We start from the raw sequence: 20,096 nt of genomic DNA, 5'->3' as shown, positions 1-20,096 counted from the left end.
GATTTGGTTTTTTTGGTAGTAGAAAGGGACAAGTTGTAAGTTTTCATAAAAACAACAGAACCTCTAAATGCTAATGTGAGGAAAAGGTCTATCCCATTGGCTTTGGAAGGTATCTAATTAGATATTTACTAAATATCATGTTTCAGGGAACACAGCACATTAAATCCAAATAATAAGTAGTGTCATAACTTAGTTTCACTGTCTTTATTCATTCTAAAAAAAAAATTCATTCACAAAAGTATAAGGTACTTTCCCTGGCTTGCCACTATTGCCATCTCTACCCATGAAAGAATAAGCATGAGGAAACTGAGGAGAAGTAAAAATTCTGGTTGAGTTTATCCATCAAGGAAATGGGATCCCGAGGGAACCAGGCTTCCACATTTCTGAAAAGCTCAACAAGAGAAGTGAAAATCCTCAGGCCAGGATGGCTTCTCCCTTCACCTGCTTCATGAAATCCAGCTACCTGAACTGCCTGCCCTCCGGCAGCAGCCTTCATTCTACACTCTCAGTGTTCAGTGTCCTGAACCTGCAGGGGTGTGTGAGGGTCCTGAACCTGCAGGAGTGCGTGAGGGTCTTACTCTGGCAAGCAGGGATCTCGCAGTACTTCCAGTAGACGCCGTCCTCCTGCTCCGCCACGTAGCACCAGGGGCTCACATCTCCGTCTGGGTTTCTGTTGGGGAAAAGGACATACCAGTAACATTTTTGTCATTTTAAGTCAACAGGCTCATTGCTTTTCAGTTTTACCAAAAAGGAACGCTCCAGCTTCTGTTATTTTTTATAATTGGTATATACCTCAATGCCACCTCTTATGAAGAAAAAATTGGTAATACCTTCTTCCTCCAACATATATTTCAGAATATGGGAGCAGGAGGAGGTTGGGGGGTGAGCAAAGCTGATATATATTTACACAAATTCACTACAGTGTAACCAGGACAACCGACCACTGAACAAATCATGACAAACAGCACTGTGTAAACATGGCAATTCCCATGGCTGAGAGAGCACAGGTGCTCCTTGATATTGTGGATAAGAATGTGAAGGATGCAAACGGTCAGGATGGCAATTTGGTAATTAAGAGTCAAAAGCCCTCAAAATATGCACACTCCCTTTACTTGGCAATTTCTCCTTTAGTATTTTATTCTAAGGTACTCTTTACTTATAAAGATGTTCATCACAACATTTTTATAATACAAAAAAGTTAGAAACAAAAATTAATGACTGCTTAAATAAATATGTTATAGCCATACAAAGGAATGCTAGGCAGCTTGTTAAAATGTGGTGTAGAGACACACTTTATTAATATGGGAAATTTACATATCATAGACTCCATTGATGAGCTTTCACCAGATTAGTCTGGTCAACTTATGTTTCATAGAAATGGGTCCTTGAGGTGGTGACACAATACAATATACAGATGATGTATTGTAGAACTGTACCCCTGAAACCAACATAATTTTATTAACCAATGTCATCCCAGTAAATTCAATGTAAAAAATGGGTCCTGTTCTTATCTTAAAACGTGAATTTCTTAGAGAATTCTGAAGAAAACTAGGCCAAAGGGTTTCAATCAGAACCTAAAATCCTGTAATCCTGGCACCAACTTCTGATATAGCAATAATATTTTTAAAAAATTAATTTCACATTTCTGAATGAATGGCTTGGAATGAATGCCCTTCAGGGTCTTCAACTCAGAGACGCCATGACAATAACAGGCAACACTGCAGAACCAGAACAAAAAAGGGCAGGGGTTACTGGACACACAGAAAAGCCTGGCCTCTCTTCACTCTTTCCAAGTCCCTTTCTTTAGACTCAGAACACTGGAAACCCGACACTCTGGTTAGGCCGGAAACAGGCATAAAGACCCAACAGCCGGAGCTTTGGAGCAACCCCTATCAGGCTCGAGAGGGATAAGTCTATTGTGTGGCCCAGAAGATAAGCCGCCCTAAAGCACAAAGGGTCCTTTTATTTTTTGTGCCCAAAGGCAGGTGCCAGTGCCAATTCTGCTCTTCCCCGTCTCTCTGTCTTCCCTCTAATCCAGATAGGTCGAGCCCAGAAAAGCGCGTTCCCATCACTCGCCATCTCTCAGACATCTCTACTGTGATGGGTCTGGAAACATCACACAAGACAAACAGTGTCGGATGTCAGCTGAAAAATCAAAGCAGGAGAACTTGTACAAAGCCCTGCTTTAAACAGTATTTCACTGTCATTTTCCTCCCTCTATTCAGTGTTCAGCTTTGATGTAGTATTTGGTAGAGACCTTAGAAAAACAACTGTTTGTTATCAATGTCAAAATCATTCTGAAAAGCATCAGAATAGCTTAATAAAGAACAAGCAAATTCATCTTTGACTTCACTGCAGTGCTAAAAGCAAAAGGCCCAGACTCTCTGATGTGACAACAATCAACAATTTCAGCCTCTCTTTTCTGAAGTATACACTGGGGACCAGGTCAGGGACATTCCATCAAGTCAATGCAGGGCAGGGCTGCAGCGGCCAGGGCTGAGGAAGGCGGCCTCCCCCGCTCTCTTAATAAACACTTACTAGTGCGTGTCTGGGAGCCGTAGAGAGAACAGGGTGCTAATCTATGAGAAAAGATTTTTTTTTTCATCTGAATGAAACCTCATTGGAAATTTCAAATTTACCTTAAAGTCAGACTTAAAAACAGGAGCTCTTCTGAGAAGACTTGCTTGATAGAAAGCAACAGAATCATAGAACAAACCAGTGGCCCACTACCAAGAGATACTTTAGAACAAGAACATAAATATGTAAAAACAAAAAACAAACACTGGTTTCTCTTCCTAAACACTCTTCCCAACCCAACTATTCCCATGAATAGAAAAACCAGGGGAAGGGAATAAACCAGAAATGGAGTGGGGTTAAATTTTTAATTATGCAAAAAAAATTTAATGAACATTAAATTTTAAATATAAAGCTTTAAAAATAAAGTATTTTTTTTAAAAAAGAATAAGTAATTCTTTTATTTAAAAAAATAAAAGAATTACTTAATGAGCATTTGTAACTTCAACAATAAAATGCAAAATGTGAAGTAGCATTTATATAACTTGTTGCCTCTGGGAAGTGGGGCTTGGTGGGGAGGATTTGCCAGGAAAGAGGTAAAATGGGGGACTTTAAACAATATATGCTTGTTGTTTTTGAAAAAGCTCTTAATATTTGTATAGTAACAAACTAGAAACTAATGCAACACAACTGTGGGGAAATGGCCGGTTGGTACAAATGAGGGCAGAGGTGAAGGAAAGAGCTGAACGCCCAGGGATAATGAACATGGACCACAGGCCTAGTTACTGCAAGACAACCACAAGGGTCCTAGAGTGTTAACAGAAATACATGGAGAGGGCACAAGGTAAACAGTGTGGCCTATGCAATGCAGGGGATAAATGTGTTGGCTCAGCTGGGTCAACACGCCATGGTTGAGACTCCAGCTTACTGATGGAACCGGGGACACTGTAGCCCAGGAATCACTTTTCCCTGTTCCAATGGCTCAAGAGGCTGCCTTTGCACTTGTCCTAATAATAATTAAATTCAACACATTGCTGAATCGTGAGTCACATTACCAGGATCCTGGGTATAAACAGCTAAAACAAAGCTATAACCAAAAGTGCTTAGAATTTTGCTCTGATCCCCACAGACCAGTAATTCTTTACTTGTTTTGGATCACTAACAACTGAGAATCTGATCAGAGTCATGGGTCACCTCCCCAGAAAATTGCAAGTACACATTTGGAGCACCATGGACCTCAGGTTAAGAGCTAGAGTCAGACAGGTGAAGAGCAAAGAAACACCCATCTAGTGAAAGGAAGGAAACAGCACACATGTGATGGCTGCCGCTGCCCCTAGAAAGGTTATCCTGGTCTGGCAAAAAGGGGATAATGCAGGGCAGCTTTTTTTTTTTTTTTTTTTTTGCTCCGAAGCACAGGGAGGTCTGGGCCACAGATGGTGCTTTTGCTTGACCACTACATTCATGGCAGCTTAAGAAGCTTTGCTGTCTGTGTGCCCACTGGTGGAAGGACCAACTAAGAAAACCCTCCCAAAGAGACATATAAGTGACCAGACAGAAAAGCAGAGCTCTGGAAACAAGTGTCAAAGCAGCCCAAGTGGAAAAGAATCGTAGAAAAAGGTCTGAGAGAAAGATTTAAAAAATAGTAACAAGAAAGGCCTTCTGAGTTGGCCAAAAGGAGACAAAGATGCTTTCCCTAGATGCGAGCAAGGTTGGAAGAGGAGACGAGATGATTATTTTTTTTTTTAAGTACTGTGTGGCTTCATCTTACCTGCAATAGTTATGCTCGCCCAGGCCCCCCTCCCCATTGGGGTAATTCAGAGTGTTGTATGGATGCTGGAAAGTCTCGTTCCAGAACAGACATGGCTTCCCGCCTTGGAGTGCCGTCCAGTTCTGCGTCCCCCTGTAATCGGCACCGTTGGTTGTGAAACATTCTAGGAGAAAGAAAAGACAGAGCAAACTAATTTTTTGGCAACATCTATGGTCTCCTCCCTCTCTGGTTGATGTTTTATTTGTTTTCTTTGGACCAAGTTAGAAATGGATAGTGTCTTGCTAGGTCCCGGACACAGCAAGATTAACATCGCCAGGGCTGAGTAATCTGAATCGAGGTACCCTCCAAATGCTCGGCTCATCTTGGCACTGGTTTGTCTACAGACACTAGAACATTTCCCCTTAAAGTATACAGATTCCAACTAAGATGTAAACAGCGAGTTTAAATGTATTGAAGCCCATGAAGTGAACCAGGAAACCCCCAAGTCTGGGAACAGTTGGTAACAGCCCTCCACGAGGAATTCTGGGTGCTCGGAGGGGGTCATGGCTCTCGCCAGTGTCTCTGTGTGGTAACTAGAACCAGGTCACCAGCTGTAACTGAGCTCTCCCCTACAGTCTGAAAGGCTGCACTGACACTTGGGTTTAATAAGACCATCGGATACAGCAACGCTTTGGAATCCCAATCACACAAGTCTGGGAATGACTCACATTCCCTGGTAATGAAGAACAGTCCTCCCCACGCTGCCTGAGATAGAAGTGCAACAAAATAGTCAACAGCAGGGAGGAAGGGCCGAGCTGGCATTTTCTCTCACCTGTTTCTGAAATCCCTTCAAGACACACTGAACATGGTCTCGGGTCTATTTTGTAAAATGGCAAAATCCTTGCAGGTGCAACAATGTGCTTCTGAATAAAATCTGCTTCTCAGACTTTTTTTGGGGGGTGGGGGGATGGGAACTGAGGCTGATAGGATTTCCCCCCACATATTGCATGCATTAAATTCACAGAGGTTCATGAGAAAGGCACAGTACAAAGAGCAATTTTTAAAAATTAGCTTAGTTGAAACTGACAGATAGAAACACTTCAAACACTTCTTTAAGATGTATCATTAGGAACCTGACAATCTGGGGGAGTCCCACTACCATTCTGAGCTTTATTTCTTCCCCTCCCCTGACATGCACTGACCTCTAACTTCCGATGTGAAGGACTCCTGTTGCAGTGCATGCGCCTGCTCCTGCGTACGCATGTGCACAATGTGAGCACATCTATATTCTAGAAGACATTTCTTTGACTATTTAAAAATCTCTCTTCCTGTACCCCTTTCTCCCACTCTCTGGGCTCTGTGTTTTGTCTGGGATAGCACGGTTTTATGGAGAGCCAAAACAATCTGGAATCCCGGCTGCACAGAACACTCGAGTAATTTATCGTGTTTGTTGCGACATTCATGTTATGATGTGTGACTTTTCATGTAGCACAACAACCAAACCCTCAACCAGAGTCTGCAAAAATAAAGAAGTTCAAAGGTAATTGAAGGAGGCAGCTCAGTGTAGCATAAAATGCAGTGAACCAAGGAATGACGCCCTGGCTTCTCGTCCTGGACCTGCTGCTGACCAGCTGTGCGACCTTGGACAAATCACCATCATCCACATCACCACTAATGCTTACAGAACGTTTCACTGTGTGCCAAGCTCTGTTCTAAGTGCTATACAAATATCAACTCCCCACCAACCCAGTGGGGCGGCTCCTTCATTCTTCCATTTTACAGATGAGGCAACGGGGGCACTCAACCACACCCCATACTGCCTCTAGTGCAGTGGTTCTCAACCTTCCTAATGCCGCGACCCTTTAATACAGTTCCTCATGTTGTGGTGACCCCCAATTTCATTGTTACAAATTGAACATAATTAAAGCATAGTGATTAATCACAAAAATATGTAATTATATATGAGTTTTCCGATGGTCTTAGGCAACCCCTGTGAAAGGGTTGTTCGACCCCCAAAGGGGTCACGACCACAGGTTGAGAACCGCTGCTCTAGTGGAACCCCTCGGCATCGTCCTTATTTTCCCCATATTCTCCCTCACACCACCTCCCACTCAACAGCAAATCCTGCTGACTTCCTTAAACTATATGCCCTGAAACCCACCCTCGCCCCTGCATCTTGGGTGCCAGCACTTTAGTCCTGTTCACCATCAGAGGACAGTACAGCCTTGTTCAGGTCTCACTGCTTCCACTTTTGGGCTTCTGCAACCCATTCTCCACACAGTGCTCCAAATTCTCAGGAAGACAGCACTGGGAACAAAACCCAAACTTTCCACCTTGTTGTCTGCAAAGCTTCCATGACATGGCCCGGGGCCCTCCCTCCTGCTACACCCGCCAAGCTCTTCCCCTGGTCACTCACTGTGCACCAGCCACATTGGTCTACTTTTTTAAAAAAAATATATTTTATTGATTTTTTACAGCAAGGAAGGGAGAGGGATAGAGAGTTAGAAACATCGATGAGAGAGAAGCATCGATCAGCTGCCTCCTGCACACCCACTACGGGGGATGTGCCTGCAACCAAGGTACATGCCCTTGACCGGAATCAAACCCGGGACTCTTCAGTCCCCAGGCCGACGCTCTATCCAGTGAGCCAAACCAGCTAGAGCCACATTGGTCTACTTTTGATTTCGTCAACACACCACATTACGTCCTGTCTGAAATTTTATTCCCCTAATACCTGCCATGACACTAGATGTTACCTCCTCAGAAAACCCTTCCCCAACATCTCCACTTCTTTCTTCTGCCCTTAGTTTGTTTGCTAGAGAAAAAGAGAGAGGGGGAGAGTGAGGCTGTGGGCAGGGGTGTGTATATCACACCACAGCCCTTTCCCAGCCCCAGAGTTAGAGAGAGACCTGGGAACCTGTATTTCTATAAAGCTGCCCAGGTGATTCTTTTAATTAATCAGGTGTGAAAACCACTAGACTAGATGATTCTAAGAACATCAAGCCAATCTTTGCCAATTACTAGGACTTTAATTGCTGTGTGTTATTACATCTTCTTCTCCTATGAGCAGTTGAGGAGTGGCCCGGGAGCCAGAAGTGCAGGCCTTCGCAGTAGACAGCAGCCTGAAGGATGGTGGGCTCAGTGTTCCCAGAGGCTCAGATGACTTGATTTGAAACACAGAGTGTGGCAGCCACCCACACAGGAGTCAATCCTCATGAACGGGGACAAGGTGGCATCTGAGAGAGGGAATGGGAAAGTGCACACTTGCCTGCTTTCGGCTATTTCTCCCAGGCCCAGTCCTGTTCTCCTTACACCAGGGAAACTGAGGCAATGTACAAGATTGTCTGATTATCTTTTGAACAGACTTGCCCAGAGCATGTCGATGATAAAAAAAAAAAAAAAAAAAAAAAAAAAGGGCAAGAAAAACAAACTTGAGTGTCTAGATCAAAGTTGTGTGTGCATCTTGATTTCATCAGAATACTAGGGTGTGGTACAAGATAATGAGGACCCTGCCTCCCTTCCTTTCTACTGCTATGAAACTGACATAAGCTTTGGCTAGCCAGGCCAAGAGTAGCTGAAACCAAAAAACAAAATAAAAATATCACATGGCCGGCTATATATTTATGCATTTGGTGAAAGAGAATGAGCAAGGGCAATAGATCTAATCTCTAGGGGTGTTATTCATTAATTCATTCAACAAATATATATTCAACACCTACTGTGTGCCTTGCACTACTCACAGCACGGGGAAGGCAGTGGTACCCAACTTTCTCTTACCCCAACACAGCGTCGGCTCTCAGATACTCTCCTGTCTTTAATAATGGCTCCCCAGGAGCAGTGAGTCCCATGATTATATCAAGGAAGGTATCAGGTCTAGACTAGAGAAAGGACCATGTCAGGAAGGGTCGGGGTCCTCCACACACGTAGCACATAGAGATTCACTGGGATACAGAGGCAGTGACACCAGTTAAGTAGCTTACACTGTGTGGTTTCAGGAAATCACCTGGACATTTTGGGCCTCAGTTTTTTCACCTGTGAAATGGGGGATTTGAACCACATGGTCTCAGTGTCTCTTCACTCAAACTAATTTCACACAAATTTTAACAAAATAGTACTGAGGTTCAAAAGTCTGGGGTGATGTGACTAAAATGGATTGAGAGCTCAAAATCTCTTCCAGGCCTCAAATTCTCTAATTCTACACGTTTCTCTATTGGAAGTGAGAATTCTATGGTAAAAAAGTAACTCACCTCCCAGGTGGGCCCTCCCTCTGAAAAGGCACCTAAGCACTCTTTTTGCTTAGAAGGAACTACTTCTTCAACAAATAAATTTCAAGGAAAAAAGAAAGAGGGAAACCTGTAGGTTAATAGAGACTCAAGAGACACATCACCTGAATATCGCTTAGATCCTGATTTGAACTGTAAAACACACTGATGAGACAACAGGGAAATCTGAACATTGACTGGCTGGATATTTGATAATATTAAGGAATGATTGCTAATTTTTCTAGGTGTAATAAGGGTAATAGTACCATTACTATGTTTTTGAAAAGAATTTTTATTATTTAGGGATACATACTGAAATATTTACAGATGAGATAATATATGAGATTTTTAAAAAATATATATTTTATTGATTTTTTACAGGGAGGAAGGGAATGAGATAGACAGTTAGAAACATCGAGGGGAGAGAAACATCGACCAGCTGCCTCCTGCACATCTCCCACTGGGGATGTGCCCGCAACCCAGGTACATGCTCTTGACCGGAATCGAACCCGGGACCTTTCAGTCCGCAGGCCGACGCTCTATCCACTGAGCCAAACCGGTTTTGGCAATATATGAGATTTGTTACAAAATATTTTAGTTGAAGGAATGAAAGGGATACAAATGAAATAATATTGGCCATGGATAATAATCACGGAAGCTGAGAGATAGATACATGAGATTACCTTACACTCTTCTATTTTTGAATATGTTCTAAATTTCCTATAATAAAAATATTTTAAAGGGTATCTTGAAAATGGTTATTAACATGTTGTTTTACAATTTACAACCTTAGTTTCTCTTTTTAAAGTTGATTTGAGAGAGAGAGGGGAAGGGATAGAGAGAGAGGGAGAGAGAGAAACCTCCATCAGATTCGACTGCCTCCTGCAGGCCCCCTACTGGGGATATAGAGCCTGCAACCCGGAGGCACCTGCCCTGATGGGAATCAAACCAACAACCTTTTGGTGCATGGGATGATGCTCAACTAACTGAGCCACACAAACTCAATCAGTCATAAATTCAGTCATCTAAAAGCAAGATAGACATTCACATATCATGTCCTTGGACTACATATTAACAGTTCAAGTGACCATATACCAAGCTGTACTTTTGCCCAAAGTAGAATTACCTACAAAAATAATCACTGTAATTTTTAAATTATGAGTAGTTTCTTCATTAAAATATCTTTTAGATCTTCTTTTCGTTCGAGAAAAGTGTCATTAATAACAGTAACAGGAAAAAGGCCATGCTTCTCAAAGTTATTTTAACTAAAAAATTTATGCTTTTGGCCCTGACAGGTGTGGCTCAGTTGGTTGGATACTGTCTCAGGTACCAAGGGGTTGCCAGTTTGATTCCTGGTCAAGGTTCATGCCCAGGTTTTGGGCTCAATCTCCGGTGAGGGGCATGCAGGAGGTAGCTGATGGATGTGTCATTCTCACATCAATGTTTCTTGCTCCCTCTCCTTTCCTCTCTCTCAAAAAATCTTAAAAAAAAAATACTTTGGAAGAGAATTCAAGGCTTATCTCTTTGAATTTGCAGTTTATTAATCTCTATTAACAGATGAAATATTTAATTACTTACACGGCTATTCCAAGAAAAACTGAACCAACAGTAAGCATAAAACCAGAAGTTTAAAATCAGAAGGCCCATGAAAACACTTCAGAGAGGGATGCTTATTATTTGTTATATAAAAATTTGAAAAACACAATTATCAAGGCAGAGAGGCCCAGAATGCAGCACTGCTTGGTACCACTCTTTTCTCATCTAGCTCTCAACTTGAACATGCTTTACTTCCACCCAGGCAGGACCCACTGGACGGTCATCACTGTGAAGTGCAAGTGTTTCTGCCAGGAATGGTCACCATGGATATGCAGTAGTGCTTGAGGAACTTATGGCTGCCATTTAGGATATTATAAACACATAAAATCATCAAATTGAAAAACAAAAGGCAGCTTTTGAGAAAGAATCTAGCTCTATAACACATAAAGGGAGATTAGGCCAACCCTTGGTTAAAGAATGGACTCAGCAGAACTCTAATGAACTAATTTCATTAATTAACCACGGATTTTACTGCCAATGCTACCAGAACACTTTCTATCACTTTGGTGATGGTACCGCTCTTGATATATATTTGAGTACAAATAGATCCACGTCAGTCTTGAAAAAAATTTCACACTAAAAATAGTTTACACATAAAGAAGCTGGAACCATAGATGTTTTAAAGCTCAAAGTCCAGTTCTCTGATGGACAATAACTTGTGCATTGTAAGTCAACTCTAAAGAAACAAAAAAGTAGACAAAAAAATGGAGCACTTTGAAAGCACAAAAACTAGAATAGTTAGCATGACACTCCTATAGAAACCAGGGCCTTTAAAACTAGTCCCACAGTGCCTGCTGCCACAGCTCTGATAAGACTTGATCACCTTGAGCTATAATTGCCTGAGAAGCACCTAGCCCTGCTTCCACTAGCCTGTGAGTTTCTTCTTGAGCACCTCACTTATTTTTGTATCCTCAACAACTACAGACCACACAGAATGTGCCTGGCAAATGATAGTTTAGCGAGGGAAGCAGGTGTAGGCAGCTAGAGAGTGGGGAGAAAAAAAACACCCATTATAGACATATTCAGAGTGCCCCATTTTCCTTACCAATTTATGTCTCTAGGCTAGTAATCATAACTTACCTAGCAATGACCTATGAGAAGTGCCAGGGAAGTCTAGTAAATCAAGCATTTGAAGGTAAAATACTTGCTATTTAAACTGGGGGAATCTGCTATTTAAAGGAAACCTATGGTGAAGCCATTTGTAATAGGGAACAATCAACCCCTTGTAATGAATATCCATTTTTATATTGTGAGTTTGCTTTAAGCAGGAGACACCTGGCTTAAATCTACACTTTGCCTTACCGTCTCTTGAGCAACCCAATCTCACACAGTTTGAAGCTTTCAATCAGTCTAAAAGGAGATAAAATAAACTGATAAAATAATCCAGCGTCTGGGCAAGTTCTATCAGTATTGCCTGGACTCTCTGTTTAATTTCAGATGGCTAGAAATTTCCCCAATAGAGGTGTCCTGGAGGGCAGCCAATGCTCCATGGAAGCCAGCCTCTGGGCTATTCAGCTTCCCCTGGCTGATATGAGATTGCCAAATAATACTAGCGTTCTTGGGTGGAGAGCTGACTGCCAGGAAGACAGCATATCTCCAGAGCCTGTCTTTAAAGTAAAACCTGAAGCAACGAAGTCGTAGTCTTCTCTGAAATGGCACAGGGATGAGTCCTAGTCAGAGATTTAGGGAATGCAGCAGCATTGCCTAAGCACTTGTTAGTTGGTTTCAAGATAAAGATGACTTAAGTGACAGGTTCAAAGTTCTGACCAGGGAGACAGTTGGGGCAGAAGGGAAGACTCCATTGTACCAACGACCTATAAACAGGAACAAGCAGTGCCATCGTCTCCAGCCACCCAAAGCAATAAGGGCAGCGATGGCTAACAATTTGATCTGACACTCAAAGGTTTAAAGTTTCATGGCTGTGGAGTAAGGTTGCCAGATTTAGCAAATGAAAATACAGGATGCCCAGTTAAATCTGAATTTTAGATAAACAACAAATCATTTCTAAAGATATTTAAGTTTTCATTGCATGAGACAGACTTAAAAAAAATTCAGTTTACATGAAATTCAAATTTAACTGAGTGTCCTGCATTTACTCTGGCAATCTCAGTCTAGAGAGCAGAAACATACAGTGAATCACAGATCTTATTCCATCAAGATTTCTGAAACACTGTTCACAGAAATGCTTAAGGAGCTTAATATGGATAATGAAGAATCTACTTTCTCTTCTTTTCTATTTTAAAATATGTTTTTATTGATTTCAAAGAGGAATGGCGAAGGAGAGAGATAGAAACATCAATGATGAAAGAGAATTATTGATCGGCTGCCTCCTGCACACCCCATATTGGGGATGGAGCCTACAACCTGGGTTTATGCCCTGACCAGGAATCAAACTGTGACCTCCTAGTTAGTAGGTCAATGCTTCATTTGCCACGGTGGCCAGGCAAATGAAGAATCTACTTTCTTGAGTGAAAAACATTGATCAGAGTTGCCTACTCCTGGGCCACAGTGAAGGGAAGGACAAAATAATAATACAGTTAGGACAGGGTTTCTCAACCTTAACACTACTGACGTTTGGGCTGGATAATTGTTTGTTGGGGGCTATCCTGTGCATTGTAGGATGTTTCGCAGCACCCCTGGCCTCTCCCTGCTAGATGCCAGTAGCACACCCCATCCGACCCGAGGTGTGACAGCCAAAAATGCCTGCAGATAGTGCCAAATGTCCCCTGGGAGCAAAACCTCCTCTAGTTGGTTTAAACCGCTGAATTAGAAGAAATGGTCAGATAAACAGGAAGTGTCATATCCATTAACCAGTGGCCATATAAAAGATTCTTCTCAAGGGAGAGATTTTCAGCTTCCCCAGGTCCCTTCAAGCCCCTAACAAGGAGGAGAAGGCCTGGTCGCGTCAGCTCAGACAATCAGAAACCCTTCGTCTGCCAGAAGCGCTCAGGAAGAACCTTGGGCGAGCCAAGCCAATGGAGCTCTGCATGGCAGTGCACACATCACAGCAAGCAGGGCGTCGCACCCAGCCTTTGAAGACGTTCCTTTTAAGTTAACCTCCCTCCCAACTAAACTTTTTCCAAATCTCTTCCTGCCATTTGGAAGTTGAGTGATTCTCAGCTGAACAGGCCTGTATATACGAGGTGCAGATGGCAGCAGTTACGGCCCTCACCAGATGCTGCAGTCTCTAATTTGATTGAAAGGATATAATTAGACAACAGAAACACTTTAATGAAAGAGCAAAACATGGAGAGAGGGAAGGATTGAAGGCCCTTAACTGATGCCAAAACACCCACCAGTAATAGAGGCTTTGAGTCTGGGGAAAAGGAAGGGGAAAACCCCTTAAAAGGACAGTCCCCATCCTGTTTATTTCCCCATAGAAATAGGAATAGGGATTTTATTATTGTAGATTTCCACTGTATTTTATGTGGGAACAATCTGATTAAAACCAGAAGGGTCTTCGGAAGAACATCAAAGAAAAACAAATATGGCTTCTGTGGTCATTATTAAAAATATTTTTACCAGCCCAATAATTTTCTTTGAAGATGAATTTTTATAGATTGAACAGCAGCAAGTAATTTACATACTGTGATGGCATTGGTTAACAAGCCCTACTATTCTAGCAGAGAACTACTTAGTCGCCATATTTTCATCCAACTTCAGGACACCAAGGAACATGGATAGCCCTTAACATGTTTGGGAGGTATAAAGAAACCTTGTAGAGTGAGTCCTATATGCTGATGCTGCACCCATTTTGAATCATCTTTAAAAGTTGTCTGTGCTGTTTTACTATTTGCTAGCTTTCAGACTTTGAGTGTGAGTAAACTGTTCTGGTTTTAACCAAGAATCTAACCAAACTGAAAAGAATCCAGCCCTCGAAATCTGAAGTTGCTAATGTGGTGTGACACTGGGGTTTGGAAGTGGCTGCAGCCGCCTCAGCCCACCAGAAGCAAGGCCCCGCCCTTGTGGTAAATTGAACAATAAAAGTTTGAATGCTTTGGTTACTTGCCAGGGATTAAATCCGTGGCAAAAAAAACACACAAAACAACAACCAACAAAAAACCTAGACACTGGGCCCAGCAGAAGGACAGCCCAGAGAGGGTCCTGCTATCACTGGGAGGGAGGGAGGCAACCGTGCATGTGAGATGGCCTAAAATCTTTTGTCTTCCTAGCACCCAGCTTCATTCCTTTAACCCTAACCCTCTTCAAACTGCTGCAAGTTCAGGCCAGGGAGATGTTTACCTAGAAAGAAGTTTAAAAGGGGGTGGGGAGGGGGAGACTTTCTTAGAGGAGAAGGCAAGTTTCTGTAGGGTAGCTGTTTTTGAGTAGTAGGAACACCCTTATGTTTCTACAATGGCCTCCTTCCTTTCCCTGGTCAGTCCAAATCCAGGATAATAGCTCAGAGGTGAGGTCTGGGGAAGCACTGACATATTGACAGGAAGACACTGAAGGCAACAGAGAGACGGAAACAGAGAGTAACCTTGAGCTGCTCCTCCTAGATGAATACTTCCAGGTTCCAGCTGGATTTTCAAGGTCTAACAGAATATGGAAGGAATGTCAATGCCAATCATTGTTCCCACCCATTCAGGGACTGCACAGTGAGCCAGCCAGGAACAGGGGGCTTGAGGAGATCTCACTTCAAAACTTTCATAGGTAGTTTTATAAGGGACACTTTTATTCACTTCCTCCTCTGTTGTCCTTATTCAGGAGGCAAAAAACTCAGACAAAAGCTACAGATCCAAACTTCCGGCCTCCCTCAAGTGTTTTGCATTAACTGTTCCACAGTACAAACACAATCAACTTGGTATGTTTGAATGTTTCAATTTGTTGTTTTTTTTTTCAAAAATGTTTTAATTAAAACAGAATAACCAGCCTAAGCACATTGTTGATTTTTTAAAGGCCACTTTAAAAATGACGATAGAACCATGGAAATAAAATTCAACTGTTTAGGAAAGTGATAGAAGTTTGTTTTCTTCTTCTTCTTTTTCCCCTGGCTGTTTCTCTAAGTCTCGGGGCTGGTGCCACCTGCTGCCTGGGCTTTCCTCTGAGAAACAGATCCCTCAACGGTTTGTTCCAAGCAACATCTGCATAGCTGAACAAACCATGGACCAGTTCCAAGGCAGGCACTATTTTCTTTATGTAGCGCACACTGAACCACGCTGGATTTCTTTTTAAAGCATTTTTTTAAAAGTCTTATTAAATATCCAAATGTATGTGCACGAACTTCCCCCCATATGTAACTTTTTTTTTTAATTGGTAGTAAAATACACATAACATAAAATTTACCATTTTGACCATTTCTCCCATATGTCTCTCTTAAAGTCAGTTAATAGGAAAAGGTAAAGGGTGCATTCATTCACCAAAATCAAGCCTCCTTGTCACCTTTCCAGGCCAGTGAAAATAAATCAATACATATGGACCTAGAACAGGATTTGGCAAAGTACAGCCTGTGGGCCAAACCTGGCCCACTGCCTGTTTTTGTATGGCTCATGAGCTAAGAATGGTTTTTAAATTTTTAAATGATTGAAAACAATCAATTTGTGTGACATATAAAAATTGCATAAAATTTAAATTTCCGTGTCCTTAAAGTTTTATTGGGGCACAGCCACGCCAATTCATTTACATTTTGTCTATGGCTGGCTGTTTTTGTTCTACAAAGTCAGAGTTGAGTAATTGCAACAGAGTATGCGGCCCATGAAGTCCAAATTATTTAGTCTGGCCCTTTATTAAAAAAAACAACACACATTTGCCAACACCTGACCTCGATGGAATTATAGGCTCAAAAATCCTAAACTAAAGTTGGCATATAGCCCACCACCAAAAATCCCTAATCTGTACTATGAAGGTATTTAAAGCAATACATTTTATCTTCATTATTTATTGCTGTTGATCCAACTATGTTAAATCATATGGAAGTGTGTCAATAATATCTATATTAAGTGCAACAACTTGTTTATTAGTAATGAGCCTAAGTGGACCTTCTTTTTGGGTTAAGATTTATAAAATGTCTCATTGCATATCTCAAACCTTTAAATAGCTCTGTCTAAGGGGCCAAATCAAATGTTCACAAAAAGACCAGGGTTCTTTGATACCGGGTGAGTTTTGACAGTTTTGTGTTTCTTAAAATAGTCAAAGCACGAAAGTAACTGGTATGCATGCCAGTCCACTTTACTCCTCTCAGACCCTCTGTTGCATACAAGTAATTCTGTTAACATGAAGGAAGTCCCCAAGAGGGACAGGGCTCTGTACAGTGTGAAGCTCTCCCTGTTAACTGAACTCACAGGTGTTTTTTTTTTAAGCTTGCTCCTCCCTGAAGAGCGCATATCTGTTTGTATTTTTTAAAATATATTTTATTGATTTTTTACAGAGAGGAAGGGAGAGGGATAGAGAGTTAGAAACATCGATCAGCTGCCTCCTGCACACTCCCTATTGGGGATGTGCCCGCAATGAAGGTACATGCCCTTGACCAGAATCGAACCTGGGACCCTTCAGTCCGCAGGCTGACGCTCTATCCACTGAGCTAAACCAGTCAGGGCAGAACTCACAGGTTTTATGGCAAGACATACCACGGGCTAATAGGATGAATTCTAGGGGAGGACTTAGAGGAGAATGAGCATCAACTATAAATCGCAGTTCATGGCATCTGTAACCTGAGTTGAGAAAGCGCACCTGATAGCCAAATGTTGTGAAACACCCAAGCAGGTAGTTTGCCTCTGACAGAAAACTCAAAGAGCCGAAGTCCACCCAGGCTTCTCTATTCTTCCTACCTCTTGGCTCTCCCCTGCAGGTCAATACATTCCAGATGGGAGTTCAACTTTGAAAAGCCCATCAGCCCCATGGCCCTGGCTGCTTTCCTTCTTAAAAAAGGGAGTCTAGATTCCGCCATTAACCTCTATCTTCCTCCTTATCAGTAGGGAAGGAAGAGGAGAGTCTCAAAGGAAAAATGGAAAGGAGAAGAGAGATCATTTGGGGTTGGCTATACACTGTAATTAGAAGTAGCATTGATGGGGAATGAGCTAACTGTTTTTATAAAAGTCAGCATTCAAAAATGCAAACCACCAGTAATTTAAATATTACAAAATTGTACAGAATATAAGTACTTGAAATAATTTTTTCCATCCACAAAATTCTAGAGAAAATTATAGTATCAAAAAATATAAAATGGTAAGTTTGGTATATCCTCAGAAAAAAATGTGTTTGGTTGGGGTTTTTTTTTTGTGTCTTTTTTTATTATTATTATTATTGGAAAGGATTTTAAAAACTAGTGGGCAGGCTCTAGATAGGATGTGATGCTCAAGACCATGTGGTATCTCCCTAAAACTGCTTCCTGGAAGTCAGAGAAGCTCTGCAGTACCAGGACCAAAGCAAAAAGAGTGGATGAGGCTCACTGAATTGGGATCTCGGGCCGCTTATCCTAAGTCGTTTCCCCGTGGTTATTTGCTTGTCCTTACCTCAGACTCCCAAAGCAAAGCACACCGAGCTCTGAGGTCCAAACTTTGCAAGAGCTGCTGCATCTGACCCTTCCTGGGGAAGCGAAGGGTGCCACCTCCTCACAAGCAGTGAAAGCAGAGTTGGCTCAGGTAACACGTCTCAGAGCGACTCCTCTGCCCTTCCCACCAGGGGACCAGTTTATGTCCACCAGCACCTCTCTCTCCCGGGAGGACTTTAAATCCTGACCACACAGATGGCAGAGCGGTGCTAAGGCGTTACTAGGTTACAGTGATGTTGACATACCCTGGCTCTCCCAAAGTCCCTCCTTCATTCCTCACACACGGCAAACAGTAGAAGTGATCAAACTTGTGCACAAGTTTTTGTACAAGTCTCCTAGAAGGCCGCCACCCATCACTCAGAAACCACTTCCTAAGCCTAAGGTTTACAATACTTGGAGACACCCCACGCCACCCCCCAAAACACACACACACACACACACACACACACACACACACACACACCCCTAAAGCCAAGCTTTGCCTTTTACAGGGATTAATCAGGCTGTAAGCTCAGAGCATTCTCAGGGCAAATGAGGTGCCCAGCACTTGGTGAACTGTGAAGCACTCTAAAAAAAAAGGAATTATTAAAAATATATGTATCGATTCGATTGCCTTCTCTCCGTAGGGGTGTACCTGCAATATATCACTTCATCTTCACAGCCCCCCAGAAGGCGGTCATCGTTCTCATCCCACCTTTACAGGCGAGGAGAGCGAGGCTCAGGGAGCTGAAGGCGGGGCGCAGTCTCGCTGTAAATCACAACACCAAGTCCTGTCTTTTTCACGCATCCACGCTGCTGAGTAAACAAAGCAACTCTGGGGTTTTCTCTCAGCAGCAAAAACTCCTGTCTTTCCAACATCACAGCCTGCGACCCTGGGTGGAGACCCCCGAGGGGGGCCTTCCTGCTCGGACACTCGGGGGGGGGACGAGCTCCTGCCTTCTTTTCCACTCGCACCCCAGTCTCATCAGCCAGACAACCTGCCGAGAAATGCAACCAACCGGGCCGGACAACGCCCTCTCGCCTCTCCCCAACGTGGAGAGGGTCCTGCTGCACGGAACCGGGCCGGACAACGCCCTCTCGCCTCTCAGCGTGGAGAGGGTCCTGCTGCACGGAACCGGGCCGGACAACGCCCTCTCGCCTCTCCCCAACGTGGAGAGGGTCCTGCTGCACGGAACCGGGCCGGACAACGCCCTCTCGCCTCTCAGCATGGAGAGGGTCCTGCTGCACGGAACCGGGCCGGACAACGCCCTCTCGCCTCTCAGCGTGGAGAGGGTCCTGCTGCACGGAAGGGTGTGTGTGGAAGCTAAGCAGCGTCCCAGCTTCCATCCCGGTCCGGGGTCGGGGAGACCTGGCCTCGGCCTCGGCCTGGGGGCCGGTGACCCTGTTCAAAGTAGGGGGACTCTGCATCGCACCCCTAAGCTCTGCAGGGGAGCCGTGTCCCCCATCACCCCTTCCTTCCTCCCTCCCTTCCTTCCTCTCTCTGAGCTGGGCCGGCACCTGAGTCACCGGGAAGTTCAAAGCGGCCCGGGGGGCAGCGAGGGGGCGCTCCGGCGGCGAACAGCGGGTCCTCCCGGGACCTGCGACCTGCAGAGCCGGCAAGTCGACCCGGTTCCCCGCGTGTTGGGCCATTGGAGCCGGGCGCCCGCTCCCCTCCAGTGCGCGCCCGCCCCTGAGCCGGGAGGCGCTGGGGTCCCCGGGTGCAAGGGGCGCGGGGGGGCAGTTGTGGGGCTTGCGAGGGGGTCCTGGCCCGGGAGGGGGTGTCGCTGGGGGACTGGGGGAGGAGGGGCGGCGTCTTGAGGCGGGGGATTGGAGGGGAGTGTCCCGGCCCGAGGTGCGCCGGTGGGAGGCTGAAGGACGGGGTCCCGGGAGGCACTGAGGCGGAGAGGGCGTCCCGGCCTGGGGGGCGTCGCGGGGTGACTCCCAGGTCCTGAGGCAGGTGGGCACCACCGGGCCCGAGGGGGCGTCGCTGAGGGGCCTGGAGGGGGGTCCGGGTCCTGAGGGAGTACCGGCCCGGCCCGAGGGGGCGTCGCTGCGGGGCCTGTGGGGGTCCGGGTCCTGAGGGGGTACCGGCCCGACCCGAGGGGGCGTCGCTGCGGGGCCTGGGGGGGTCCGGGTCCTGAGGGGGTACCGGCCCGAGGGGGCGTCGCTGAGGGGCCTGTGGGGGTCCGGGTCCTGAGGGGGTACCGGCCCGGCCCGAGGGGGCGTCGCTGAGGGGCCTGGAGAAGGGGTCCCGGAAGGTAGTTCGAAGGGACTGGGTTCCCGGCGGCCCCCCGGGCTCGCTTTGCACGGGGCGGGCGACGGGGCGCTCACTCACCGGGTCCGGGGCCGAGGCCGGGGCCGGGCGCGGGCCGGGCCGCCAGCGTGAGCGCGGCGACGGAGAGCAGGGCGAGGCGGGCGGCGGGCGGCGCCATGGGCGTCAGTGCGGGGCCCTGGGGCGCGGCCCGCGGGAGAGGGGGCAGCGCGGGGAGCCGGGGGCGGCCATGGGAGC

General features: G+C 45.0%; 1 protein-coding gene across 2 annotated transcripts in view; it reads right to left on the bottom strand.

Moving 5' to 3' along the window:
• Positions 1-20,096, bottom strand: part of KREMEN1 (kringle containing transmembrane protein 1) — a 50,385-nt gene extending 30,289 nt beyond the window's left edge. For both annotated transcript variants that reach the window (XM_070399263.1, XM_070399264.1), the window contains exons 1-3: positions 19,923-20,096; positions 4,283-4,445; positions 579-670 (exon numbers count right to left, since the gene is read on the bottom strand). In XM_070399263.1, coding sequence (XP_070255364.1) covers positions 579-670; positions 4,283-4,445; positions 19,923-20,019 — 352 coding nt within the window. In that variant the 5' untranslated portion in view covers positions 20,020-20,096. The remainder of the gene's footprint in view (positions 1-578; positions 671-4,282; positions 4,446-19,922) is intronic.

The sequence above is a fragment of the Myotis yumanensis genome, unplaced genomic scaffold (assembly GCF_028538775.1).
Source record: "Myotis yumanensis isolate MYYU_CA2020_CCGP unplaced genomic scaffold, mMyoYum1.0.hap1 SCAF_19, whole genome shotgun sequence".
Lineage (NCBI taxonomy): Eukaryota > Metazoa > Chordata > Mammalia > Chiroptera > Vespertilionidae > Myotis > Myotis yumanensis.
Note: the sequence above shows the minus strand (reverse complement) of the source record. Positions and strands in the feature narration are given on the sequence as shown.